The sequence below is a fragment of the Stegodyphus dumicola genome, chromosome X2 (assembly GCF_044657685.1).
Source record: "Stegodyphus dumicola isolate Sdum_Otavi_A_Nest chromosome X2, ASM4465768v1".
Lineage (NCBI taxonomy): Eukaryota > Metazoa > Arthropoda > Arachnida > Araneae > Eresidae > Stegodyphus > Stegodyphus dumicola.
In genome coordinates, this window is record NC_140781.1 from 13,743,064 (window position 1) to 13,757,015 (window position 13,952).

The 13,952-nt window shown below is 33.3% G+C and overlaps 2 protein-coding genes across 3 annotated transcripts in view; one reads left to right on the plus strand and one right to left on the minus strand.

Moving 5' to 3' along the window:
• The window catches only part of LOC118193321 (serine beta-lactamase-like protein LACTB, mitochondrial), a 215,871-nt gene that overhangs the window by 175,844 nt on the left and 26,075 nt on the right, over nt 1-13,952 (minus strand). The window lies entirely within an intron of this gene.
• The window catches only part of LOC118193322 (cysteine sulfinic acid decarboxylase-like), an 81,604-nt gene that overhangs the window by 45,889 nt on the left and 21,763 nt on the right, over nt 1-13,952 (plus strand). For both annotated transcript variants that reach the window (XM_035364396.2, XM_035364397.2), the window contains exons 4-9: nt 1,842-1,932; nt 3,543-3,649; nt 6,363-6,478; nt 10,314-10,448; nt 11,196-11,312; nt 12,037-12,101. In XM_035364396.2, coding sequence (XP_035220287.1) covers nt 1,842-1,932; nt 3,543-3,649; nt 6,363-6,478; nt 10,314-10,448; nt 11,196-11,312; nt 12,037-12,101 — 631 coding nt within the window. The remainder of the gene's footprint in view (nt 1-1,841; nt 1,933-3,542; nt 3,650-6,362; nt 6,479-10,313; nt 10,449-11,195; nt 11,313-12,036; nt 12,102-13,952) is intronic.

Here is a 13,952-nt window from a genome sequence, read left to right on the forward strand (position 1 = left end):
GATTCTGTTACATTAGGTAAGTTAATTGATTAAGGCACAGTAACTCGAAGGCTATCTGCCAGAGGGAGAGATACCTTCGTAGAGGACATTTTAAGGGAAATTCTTCAGTTTCCATGTCACACATGAGGAAAAACACGAAACCAATCATGTAGCCAGCCCGTTAGCCTGCATTCGATTCAAAGTCGAACTACCAGTATTCAGCGACGTTACCGCTCGGCCGCTAATGGGCCCTCTGTTCATTTAGACTTATTGACTAATTCGCATCCTGGTGAGAACCGACGAAAGTAAAAATGTCTATAAAGATAAAAATAATAAGATAACTGGTTAGTTAACATACAATCTTACAAATGCGTCCTGTAATTCTAATACATATGAATTTATACCAAAATTAATTTTCACACATGCTTAAAATATAGGCGCGGAATTATATTAAAAGTTACATATTTAAAAACCCAGTAATTAGATGAAAGAAAACTAAGATCTAAATATTTTTATCTTTTTGACAAAAAAGGGAGTCGTTATATATGTACATACACTGATCAGTAAAAGGTTATGACACTCTTACACGTAATGCGCTCGCCGCAATGACACAGAGGAAGTGTAATAAGGTAGGAGTATTATTTAACGGTAATGGGGGATATTGAGGTATCATTTTATCCATTACGTGTGCATGCAGTGAAGAAGGCTTCTGGTATCAAATATTTTGATAAAGAACAGAATGTGATGGCCCAAAGGTAAGAAACTGCCATTTTTAGCGCCTATAAAAATGTGGAAAAAAGATAGTTAAACCAGTCGAATACGCACAGGTATTGGACGTCACTCTGATCAACGAATGCGGACGTCGAAACGAATTGGTGAAAGCAAATAGGCTGCTCCTGGTGATTTAAGTAAGAGCTGAATTCATTGCAAGACTAAGCGCAGAGTTTATCCGATTTCATTGGATACGGAACTCCACAGAAGACAAGTTTCGCACGTGCAGCTCTCTTAACCGATCATTACCGACGCTTACGCCTAGAATGAGGCCGTGAAATGCATGATTGGACCATACAACAATAGAAAAGAACTGCCTGGTCAGATGAATCACAATGTTATCACGTCGATGGCCATGTCAGGATATGCTGTCTTTCATACAGAAATTGATTGACTATATATCGCAGGACGTAAATAGGTCGGTGAAGAATCCATTATACTTTGGGGGACTTTTACGGGCCTCCCGGAAACAAGTGTTTTTCGTAAACTTTACCATAATAGCTCATGCAGTTTGTGAACATCATTACTGATCAGTTAACCCTTTCATGACTTCTTTCCTTCCCTTCGAAACTTGACTCTTCCAGCTAGACAACGCTCCTTGTTGCATGGTCGGAATGTGCTCCAGCTGTTTAGGAACATGCTATTGAATTTTATTTTACGTTCAGCTCTTCTAAAGTGCCAAATATTAATCGAAATGAGCATGTCTAGGATGTCATTTAGCTCCAGCTCAAAACTTTTGTTTGTGAGATGCGCGTCGCTTGAATATAGTAAAGTATTTTATAAGATGACAATTAGATTATGTAGAAAACTGGTTTTTTTCACTTAAATTAATACAAATATCAATTTTTAAAAGGAGAAAAATATTTTAATAAACTGGTTAAAGTGCAATGTACATGCGTAAACAATCTTCGTGCTCTAATAAGCTATTTTATTTACTCTGCACTTATTATGTATCAGGAAAGGCAGTTATTTCTATCTACTTTATGTAATTATATAAGATAATGAAATAATTTCTGATGTATTTTGACCAATGTTTTGCAGCTTTCGTGTGATTGCTGAAGCATAAAGAAATGAATTTTTCCTTTTCTCAGGTCACCCGATGTTTGTGAGCCGACTCTACCAAGGCGTCGATGGTTACGGATTGGCAGGGGCGTGGCTTACAGAAGCTTTGAATACCAACCAGTGAGTCTACATCTTTACATAGTTGCCCATTTAGAAGACACTATAAAATAATGAAATGAAATGTATGTGCAATAGTACGAAACTTGCCAATTTCTTCGTGAAGCCATCTGTAAAGAATATACTACAAACTTTAGCTGCTCTGCATTTCCAATCAACTCCTCACAGCAAGTTATGACTTAAGGCAAAAAATTAATAATAGATCAAATATAATTAAATTTATCAAACAAAGTAAATTTATCAGAAAATCGGTTGGGCTTAAGCTTTTACTCCTCATATATAAAAGGATAGTTGTACTCGTATTAATTACACTTGCTATTAATCGCATTCATTCGCAAGTGCAGCAACCTTCATTACAACACTATTTTCACTTATTGTAGGCAATGTTCGCTTTTTATCTTCTTATAGAGTCAAAGACTAGTTGAGAACAAAAGCTGTAAAGACTACATATAAGAAAAAAGTTGGTCGGAAAACTAAATAAGCTTTATACATTAAATTTATGAAGAGTGAGTTTCGAAAGCTGTCTACCTATTGAAAAATTTTCTTTTCCCAAAGTTTATATTGGAATTAATGGAACACTTTAATAGCCCTAACTGTAACTGTTAAACTAGGAAAAGCTCGTGTCCAAATGGCAGCTGCAAATATGCACATATCCACAAAATATACGTGTCAGATTCAATAAATAAATTAATTTAAAAATTTTTGAAGTAGTTTTAAATTATTTCTATTAGCCTCATTTTTAAAGAAACAAAATTTAATTCTTTATACTCAATGCAGTCACATTTTGCTAAGCATATCTGCATTGCGCTCTAAAATATAAAAAAAAAATAACGACATGAGTATTTGATGCATAAAGGAATGTACGATGAAAATTCGATAAACAGGCTGTTGGAGGATGACATTAAATGACATGAGTATTTTAATGTGCATCAACAAGTAGCAACATAATCATCCGTACTTAATCATTGAGTATAACGCCAATCATTAAGAATGGGCTAGCACACTGTTAAAAATGGATATCATGCTGGTGGAATGTACATTAGAGGAACAACGAGATATAATGTCTTCCTATCGTTGCTAGCCCATTTCCAAAGACGAGAATCAACTTGAATGCCAGCGGACACATCATTTTCATACATCAGATTTGCCAGAGCCTTTCGGAGATGCAAATACTTATACTCTTACTTCACATCAGACAGACCGAAATCTAGTTGATAACCTGCAGGTACCTATTTAAACTGACCAGCACTTTGATTTTCTGAACTTTATCTTGAGCTCAGTTGGAAGAAATCTTAAATTTGTTCTGGGATCTACGACAGAAATTAAATTGTTATTGTGGCTATAAATATCAAGTAATAGGAAAGAATTTTTTATGTTAATGTTTTCACTACAATGAATTATAAATGGCATTCTTTAAAATTATCATTGCGTGTTTGTAATTTATTTACCCAGTATTGCAGCATTTGTTACATCATGCAAAAACCACAAGGAGCTTATGCTGTTGTGTATTATGAAACTAAAATATGTTAAACATTTTGTCCATAAAAAGTAACCGCTAAACAAACACCTCTAATTAATTAAATTTGTTACTAAATAGCTCTTTGAACTTTTAGGACAACTTACGAGGTGGCACCAGTTTTTGTGTTGTTGGAGAAAGCTCTGCTGGAAGGTATGATCAAACTTGTGGGATGGAAGGAAGGAGAAGGTATCTTCTGTCCAGGTAAAACAAAGCAAAGTTTTTTTTTAACTGAATTCGAAAGTTATCTATGACTTTACCATAAAAATCTGAATGAAAGTTTTTAATTAGGATGTTGCCTGGAAGGTTTGTCAATTAAGTTTCGAAAAAAGTGAAACCTTTAACGGAAACATATCAGCATTTAGCAAACTCTTCGGGGTAAATGAAATTGCTTTCACATTTGAACTTATAATACCTCATTTGAACTAACTGTAAAACGAACTAATTCTTAAATCAGAAAGCTTCGGTGTATTTTTCAAAAATTTAAATTACCTTATAAGGTATTTCTACCGCCTTCCTAGCGTGCTTTCGTGGTGTAGTGGTCAGCACACTGAGCCTTTTAGAGGTCCGTGGTTCGATTCCCGGCGAAGGCGATTGCTCATTTTTCATCTCGCCTGCTTTAAACAAAAATACCTAATGTCTCTAGAACTTATGAAAATTATTAAACTTTAAAAAGACCTTCCAGGCACTTTGGGTTTCATGAAGCATAACTGTAATCGAAAGGGTCATGTATGGCAATGTAATTCATGTATGGCAAATTAGGCAGAGATGTAATTCTATGTCGTGAAGTAACAAGCATTATAAATTTCTTAATTAACGCATTATTCATATTGTTATAAAATATGATAAATTCCACAGCATTGTATGTTGTTTTCAAAGTATAATTATTGAATAGTAATAAAGGATAAAAAATAGTGATTATTTATTCAAAATAATTATATGAAGTTACATAGATGCTTTTCCTAAATTTAATTTATAATTACAGTAGAATTGCATTTCATCTAGACTCCAGTTATACGTGCATCGCGTCATTTGGATTGTTTTCCGGGCCAAGTTAAATTTGTTGTTCCTTTATAAACTTGTTTCTAATCTTTTCTTTCTTTTGAATATCCCGAAAGAACAACTCATTACGGAAGAACTTTTATAAGTTGTTAAATTAATTTAGAGGAATATTTACAACATATAGATTAGCTTTAAAATGTTCGAAAAATGCGTAATTGACCGAAAAATTCATTAATTTTAACTTCCACTGTTTAACTGTGGCTTCAAATTATAGCAACAATTTAATTATATATAGTACATAATTTTAAGGAAATAAAGGTACTTACGTATTAACGCCACCGCACTTACGTATTAACACAACTGCAGCAGAAGTTGCGCTGATGCGCCAATAAAGTGCAATCCTGTTGTTCGCACGCAGGTATTTTTTGAATTCCTTTTTTCCTTGTTGTTTGCTGAATTTTGACGCCATTTTTTAGTGCTACGAAAATGCGTCTTTGGGATTTGCCAAACACAGAAGAAGATGCAATTTTATTTTTTCAAGAGCGAAATATTTTACCAAAAAAGGTTTGACAACTGGTTTGAAGGAAGCAGAATTCCATTTTGCCCAGCTTTGAGATTTATATACTGTTGGTGCGAGGAGTCGACGTCGATTAAATTTTGTGAAAAGCAACTTGATTTATCGGATAAAACTGTTATATAGATTGGAACAATTACATGCGTGAATTATGTGTCTTGGATATGGAGAATAAACCAAGCAAGAAGGTAGGTGGACCAGATTGCATTGTGGAAATTGATGAAAGTTTCTTTACGAAGCGTAAAAATAATTGTGGTCGAGTTTTATCCTAACAATAGGTGTTTGGTAGAGAAACAAAAGATTCGTTTGTTGTCACTGTTCCTAATAGAACTGCCTCTGCCTTTCTTAATAAAATTATTGAAAACACTGCAGATAGTAGCACAATTTATTCTGACAGTTGGAAAGGTTACCAAACAAATAAAATAGAAAAAGAAGGATTAGGATTCCTACATGCTAAAGTTAATCATAAATACAGTTTTATTTATTGATCCTGATACAGGAGTTCATACACAAACTGTTGAGAGGAATGTGGGGCAGTGCTAAATGGAGGAACAAGAAACATAGGTGGACAGCGAGACATCATTTAGAATCTTCTTTAGCAGAGTTCATATGGCGACAGCATCAGGTCAAAGAAAATAGAGACTGTTTTGAATCTGTGTTAAACTCTACATCGGCCCATTTTCCCCCGAAATCCGATTGACTACTTTGATTTTAAATAAAGTATTTTAATTTATTATTTGTCGCAAAAATTTTAGGTGTAGACTGGCGGCACTTAAAAACCGCCAAACCTGCAGCTGGGGCGGCGTTAATATGTAAGTACCGAATTAAAGATATTCTTCTCAAAATTTTGTTGTGTAAGAGTCAGCAAATTCTAATAAAGCAGTAAATTCTCACGTTTAATTCTAGGTGAAAGCAATATTGAATTTTCAAGTGTTTCTGCTAAGTATAAAACGTAATAGCTCTGAACTAGCTCATAATCTAAGATGTGAGAAAGACATACCTCGACACCATCTTGATTTGGTTCACTGTGTTTCATCTCCTTTCCTTGTCGCCTTTTAAGTGTGACAGAGATATAAGGAATTAAAGGCATTTCTCTCATCTGTCATTCTAACGTAGTGATGAGCATATTCAACTGCCGAGTGAAATGTTTTGGGTTCGATTCCTGGTGAAGAGATAGCTAATTTTTCAAGTTTATTTCTTACGAAAGTCTATAATCTATCTATCTATAATTTTCTAAAGAAAATTGTTTGAGTAAAAAAAATTGGATCTTTCCAGTAAAGTTCTATAAAGAAAAAGATCCAATTTTTACTTCTAAAAGTAATTGTAAGTTCTATTTTTCAGGAGGATCTATGGCAAACATGTACGGAATGTCCTTGGGGCGTTTTCATGTCAATCCTTCTGTTAAAACCAAAGGAATAAGAGATTTGCCTCCTTTGGTTGGTTTCATTTCAGAAGAAGTTAGTATTGCTTTCTAAATATTTTAAATAATTACCTTATTTGTACTAAAAACCAAGTTAAGGATTACTTATTTTGTAATTTTTGTAGACATCTCAACTACCTAATTGTGCAAAAATACCTTCTAATGCCTTAGTGAATACCAAATACATGCACGGTTTTGCACCCTACAGGAATAAGAAATTTGCTATGTAAAATATATTCACAATACAGCGATTTAAGAGGAATACTCCCATCAATTTTGAAGGTGGTTAAACTAAATATTAATATGTTAAAATTAAGAATAATATGCATTATCGGTAGGGTATTAAAGTGTACGGCAGAAGAGTTGACTTCAGTTTTCCAGGCTTCGTATACTTTATTAGGCTTCAGGAATCGTTTAAATTAAGATTTTCAATAATGGCTGAAGATAAGATTCAACTTTCCATTATTTACAATATAAATTCTTTAAAATTGATGAACATTGAAAATGCCATGGTTCAAAAAACAAAAATTTATTACAGACTAATACGCAGAGAGTGAAAAAAAATACAGAGGTTATATATATAACTTTACAATGGATCATGTTTTAACAAATCATAAACAAGTCACATAAAACAACCAATCAAAAATAACATAAAGAAAATATAAACAAACAGAATGCGATTAAGTTTTAAGTTTCAGAATGCATCGGACCTGACATAGAGATAATGCATCGGACGTGACAGAAAGCTATACTTCTTTTTAACCAATAAGAATGCGATTACAAATATCTCAACAAAAATTAAGTGAATAAGGGTATGTGCATGTTAACAGTTATCAGCAACGTCGAGTGGCGAAAAGACATGGAGATAACTTGGTGCGAAATACTAGCCTTCTTCTTGAAACCATGCCTTCTTCATAAGCCATATCATCTTCATATTTTGAAAAACACTTCTGGATCTCTCTGTCAGCTCCTTTAAAATTAGTGCCACAACCACTAAAATTCCCTACTGGTTTACCTCTTCTCGCAATGAATCGTTTCAGGGTTTATAAGAATGCATTAAAAGAAAAATCTTCGATGACTTCTAAATCTTCGTCATATTCATCATATTCATCTCCTTCATATTCATTTAACCTCATTTTACCCATACAATAAATTTATATATCACTAAAGAAAACATGTTGTTCAAGTGAAATATCGAAAAGTTACAAAAGAGAATAAGAAGAAACTGTCTTATTAAAAGGCTGAATCACATTTACAACAGCCATTTGCATATTTACTGTTGGTACAAGGACATCAAAAACATTTGGCAAAGATATGAAGGATAAAATCGTTGCAGATTGATATAGTTGTCTTCAAAGAGTTTATGTGTTATCGAAATAGAGGAAGGGATCTTATTCCAGGTTCTCAGATTCTCAACCGAAATCTGCGGCATGCAGACTACCGTTGCAGTTATCTTGGTATAAAACGAAGTTTCTGTTAACAATTAATACACAAATACCGAAAGACGGAAAAAGTTATTTACGATTTACAGAGCTCGTATTGTTAAGTAGGGTCATGTCATATTTTGAATTTAGAAAGAAATGATTCATAATAAGTACCTGAAGTGTTTAAAATAATTTTAATTTGTTCTACAGAGAACTATGAACTATTATCAAAAATTGTAATATAAAAGCGTTGTTAATAAATAGGACCAAGTTCCAACTAGATGATTTGAGAAAGACGTTTTGATGCGTAATTTTAGCATTTACTTTATTCCGATTTAGTTTCGAACTACCACGTACTGGGCTGTGATTTTCAGTAGCTGGAAATTTATTTTTATGTAGTTTTTACCTAATTAGAAAAATGTACTGCAAAACAAAATCGAACCAAAATATTTTTTCCGTCTTCTACATGCAGAACTGCAGAAGCTAAAACTACAACTCCATCGTCTAATATAACCACAGGACTGAAAATTTATAATAAATATCCAGCATGGATCTAAAAGTTTCGGATTCTGTCTTTTAAGTCTATTGTTGAATAATTGACGTCACTTAGTAACAGTCAAAGGAATGATTATTTTAATTTAGTTTATGTTTTTTGGGCACTAGATCGAGAACGTCAGTTTTCAAGATTTCTTCGAAATTATTTGTTTTGGGGTTTCAGTTTCAGAGTTTTCAAATGTTGGCAAAAAGCGATACATTTTCGTCGCCTTTTTTTTTTTTTTTTTTTTTTTTTTTTTTTTAAGTTGACAAATTTGGAAAATGCAAAGTTCTCCTGATCCCGGGTTTCTTTCATATATTTTAGGTTTTACCGTAAACTTAGAAGTTATACTTTTGCTTTGTTTTTTATTAATATAAAGTCAGGATCTTGATGCTAGAGGTTCGATTCATTTAATTTATTAAACAAATATGTCAGATAAACTATATCTGTTTTTGAATATATCAGGCCTACTTGTAAAGTAGAATTTTTAATCTTTCAAAAAGTCTAGATGTGAATTGAAGTATAACTCAAACAGGCTCAAAAATAGTTAACCGGGTTCCCTTATAGCCAACGAACTTCTGTGGTCCTACAACCTACTGAGCCGACGCTGTTCTCACTCTGTATTATGCATATAATTTCGAAATAAAGATAACTTATTGTTCATTGCTGTCTCTGTTTGCCGAGTTCCATTACTTTCTAGCCGCTTCTACTTGGTGTTGCATTTTCAGTGTCGGGTGGTGTATTTGGTGGCTTCGCTTTCAGATGCGCCAGTAATAAAACCATTGTAACATGCAGCTACCGCTGAATCACCATCGGTAGCAACTAATACTATTTTATTTGGGGTAATTTTTTCCTGCCAAAAAAATCTCACCCAACATGGAAGAATGATTTTCGTTTAGTGTTAGTTCTTAAAGCTCCGGCAAATATTAACTCTTTCCGAATTCGTTTATTACGAATGAAACACATATAAGTGACTAAAACTTCATTCCCCGATAAAGTTCTTCAAGCTGCATTGAAAACTTACAGGCTTTTATAAAGTTACATAAAGCCTTTTTAATTATTCCCGTCATTTCATTGGTTCTTTTTTGGATGGCGTCGTTACCCAAAGGATCTTATGATTTCGGATGGTGAATTACCTAGCAGAATCATACCTTCTTTATAAGCAGTTCTTCCCCAGTCGTAGGTAGTTTCCCTGACTTCTTAATAAGCAATATTATCAGAATACACGCAACTCGTACTCATTTTGTTTCGATGCTGTTGAAAAGATATTTGCGAATGTGTACCGTTTTACAAAATTCTCCTTAAGTGCTTGAAAATAAAGCGTGCCTCTATCCGTTTTATCAGGACGAATATTTGAGTAATATTCTTAGAGTTTGGAAGGCTTCATAGTTCCATTTGAGCAAACTCGGTCAGTAATCAAACCGCTTTAGTTCAATGTATGTATCTGAGACAGTAGATATCAGTTGCGAATAATGTATTCCTGGAAAGTTAGTACTCGAATATTGGCATAAAAACATTATTTTTTCACCGCCAATGGTTATGTGGCGCAATATGACTTAGAGCTTCAGCCGCCAATTTGGCGCCCATTTTGAGAATCACTGGCATAGCGTATTCCTTATTAGCTGTTCTCCTTCTTCTGTTTATTAACCAATACATGAAAGACCATTGCGTCTTTTTAAAAACATGTTAAATTTGCGTCGTCTTCTGGAAAGGATTGTGTTGAAACGAGAAATAAAAGCAAGCAAAACGTAGAATGCTAACTGATGATTAGTTGAAACAAAACCTAATATTGCAACCTCCTGTATATCCCAGTTTTCCCGTTTTTAAATCAAATAGTCAAGCTTTATTTTCATTCTATGAGCTTAAACACTGATATATTTTCTTTAAAATTATTTGTATTTTGTTCCTTCCAGGCTCATTACTCTTTGAAGAAGGGTGCTCTGTTTTTAGGCTTGGGTACTGACAGCATCGTTGTTATTCCTACTGATTCTCAAGGACGTATGCTCCCGGATGAGTTGGAAAAAGCCGTATTAAAAGCTAAAAGTGAGGTACGTTTAAAATCCCAAACGTCATACATAACGTTTGGAAGACCTTTTATTAGCTACAATAATGATGATTACGTTTATAAAAATTATCAACTGTATACAGTATAAATAAAATATGTTTTAAATTATAGCTGTTAGAGGCATTACTTTAAAAATGACAAAAAGATTCAAATTTTTGAAAAGTGTATTTATTGTTTATAAATAATTCAGTATGCTAAGCAGTTAATTTAGAAAAAAATTCTGATCTCATGACATCAAATGGTAAAACTGTAGAAAGTGGCAGTTTGCTGTGGAATATAAATCAAATGTCTTGTGTTTTCGTGTAATTGCAACAGCTCCAAAGTTACGTAAGAGAATAAAGTAACTTAATGTAACGGATAGAAAATTTCGTTACAGACATATCTAGCGTCAAAAACTACTATCTATAAATATTTAAAATTTTCTTTTTTTAATTTTATCAAATTTCATTCATTTAACTTTATCAATTCAATCATATTTGAATCTTTTACAAAATGTCAGTAATGCCTGATTAAAATTAAATTATAAAACATATACCTCTGGTTAGACCATTATGTTGTTGATGGCGTTTAAGATTTTTATTGTCATTATGTTACCATCTACGTAGTAGTTATTACCTGACTATTAAAATAAATAAATGTTAAGCTTCAACAACAAATATTCAGTTACTTCCTAATTAGTAAACCTAGTCACAATGATTATGATAATAATAGTTTATGTATCTTATTATAGGGCAAAGTGCCGTTCTTCGTCTGTGCCACTTCTGGTACTACAGTACTAGGAGCTTACGATCCACTAAAACCACTAACTGAAGTCTGCAGAAGACATAACATGTGGTTCCATGTCGATGTAAATACATTTCTTACTTTCTTTTCACAAACTTGGAGAGAACAATATTCATTGAATTTATGTATAAAAAATGTGAAATAATAATTGTAAAAACTAATTTTACAAATGAAACAGTGTTTCGTAATATTACTTTAATTTGCTTTAATTCTAATTATTGAAATTTGCAGTAAAAAGGCAAATTAAATTTTGGGACCATAAGTTCTAGATGAAATTTTATCTTTAACATTTTTGGCCATCATTATTATCAGCTAGACAATACAATTTAATTTAATCTAACTCTTTTGAATCGGGAGTGACGTACACCAGCGATATACTAACTAATTAGCCAGAATGCGTAGCCGCTGCTAAGATTGATAGCTGGAGGACAAAACAGCAGACGTGAGCTTCAATAGCGAAATTACGCTCTGTCTAACCTTCTCCTTTCCACAGTTTAAATACTTTCGTTCACGTACTTAATTTTCAGCCTGGCGAGGAAATGAGAGAATTCGGAAAGGATACTAAAATTAAAATAACAGGTTAGTGAACTAAGGAGAATCCTACAATCTGAAAATATTTGCTTAGAACACATATGGTATCTATATTCATTTAATTTTCATTTTATCATCTTTCAGATTAAATTGTTTCGTATTTCTTATCTTAAATATGTACAGATAATTTTTATTTCAATGGATCTTCTGAGCTGTGGTGCACTATTGTGCTACTATATATCATTCCGATATTTCAGGGTGCTTGGGGTGGTGCTACTATCTTTTCTCGGACCCATAGACGCCTCATGGATGGAGTCGACAAGTAAGAGGCTTTTAAAATTTGCTTTTTAATAAAAATTATTTCAGGCAAAATATTACAAGAAATTAAGACATTCAAATGAATTTTAACCCTAATTTTCATATTGCGATCTCTCAGCCCACTATATCTTCTTACTCACTGTTAACTTTGTGCTAACGAAAGAATATGGTACTTCCTATCTTTTATGTATAAACTCTTCTTAAATTCTTATTCAATATCTACGTGAACGACATTCCCACAACACAGAACACAACACTCGCAATGTATGCTGATGACACTGCGATCCTCTCGCAAAGTGCATTTGTTAGCCCAGCAATACAATGACTACAAGATTGCATAAACACACTCGAGACTTGGCTGACAAAATGGAAAATCAAAGCTAATGTGGACAAGACTCAAGCAATTCTTTTCACCAAGAAGATTAAATTCAACCAAAACCTGCAACTCTTTGGAGAAGTCATCCCATGAGCCAAGCAAGTCCTTTATCTTGGGGTGATCCTCAGTAAAATTCTATCATGGTACCCACACATAACATCTATCCTTAATAAGTTAGTAAAGTCACACTTCACCCCTTAATTTCTCGAAACAGTATACTTTCAATAGACAACAAGTTGCTTATTTATAAAACCGTATTGCGTCCCATACTATGCTATGCCTGCCCGGTCTGAGCATATTCATGCAAATCTTATAGGAAAAATTGCAACAGGCAAAACTTTGTGTCCTAAGACAGATTACCAATTCGCCTTGGTACGTTCGAAATCAAAAGTTTCATGAAGAATTGGGTATAGAACAACTTAAGAGTTTTTACAGCCGGCTCTACCGGAACTTTTATGCCAATCTTGTTAATAATATCAACAACCCAGTTATAAGGATTCACGATTACGACTTTAATGACCCAAATAATAGTAAACGGCCTATAGCCATACTTAATACACATATTGTATAACTTATTTAATCTAATATATACCTCTTAATAGTGTGTGATAGATTTAAGGTTTAATTATTACTTAGTGCTCCAAAAACCTCACACTACTTTGCCTATTATTTATACGAATGATTTTTTTGCATCAGGCTATAGCCAGCTCATTCCTCCTTTCTCGGCCTTCCCAGATAGCACTTCAGGTCTATTGAAACTTGACGCACACTTTAGTCTTTTTAGAAATTTATCTTTTAATTTATCTCTTATTTCTATTTTTATAATTTTAAAAAATGTTAAAAACATGATTTAATTTTTTATATTTATATATATAAAAAAATTCTAAATATATACTAGTTACTCATGACAGTATTCGAAATAACATATCTGTTCTACAAGGGGTAGGGTCTTTGACCCAGGCACCCTGGTGCTACACCGTTCCCCTCAGTGCATCATTCTTAAATTATTAGATTTTTACGGGATGTGTAAGTATAAACAAGTTACCGGCTTGACTTTTGCATTTAAGAGAAGTGCCACGTAATTCTGCAGTGATGAAGTAGTAAAATACTGCTCTTTCTTTTCCATCATAAAAGTATTTTACAAGCCGCATATCAGGAAAATTATCATGATAACTAAAGTTGGCAGGCATCTCTTTCTAGCCTTATCAGCACTCTTGATTGGTCCCTCACTTTCATTCAGGAAGAAAAGGTATTTTCCGCGTGTTTATAATGCCAAACCGAGCTGGGTCTCCGAAGTTATCATCACACCGCAAAATTATTGGAGCTCTGACCTCATTTGGAATTTCTTAAAAGAATAGGAATAAATGAACTTAATCTAATTTTGCATGATAGACTTCTCAAAATAAAAATAATTTAAATATTACAAAGCTTAATCAAAGCACACAATTTTATATCCAAATAAAAATTTCTGCAAGGCAA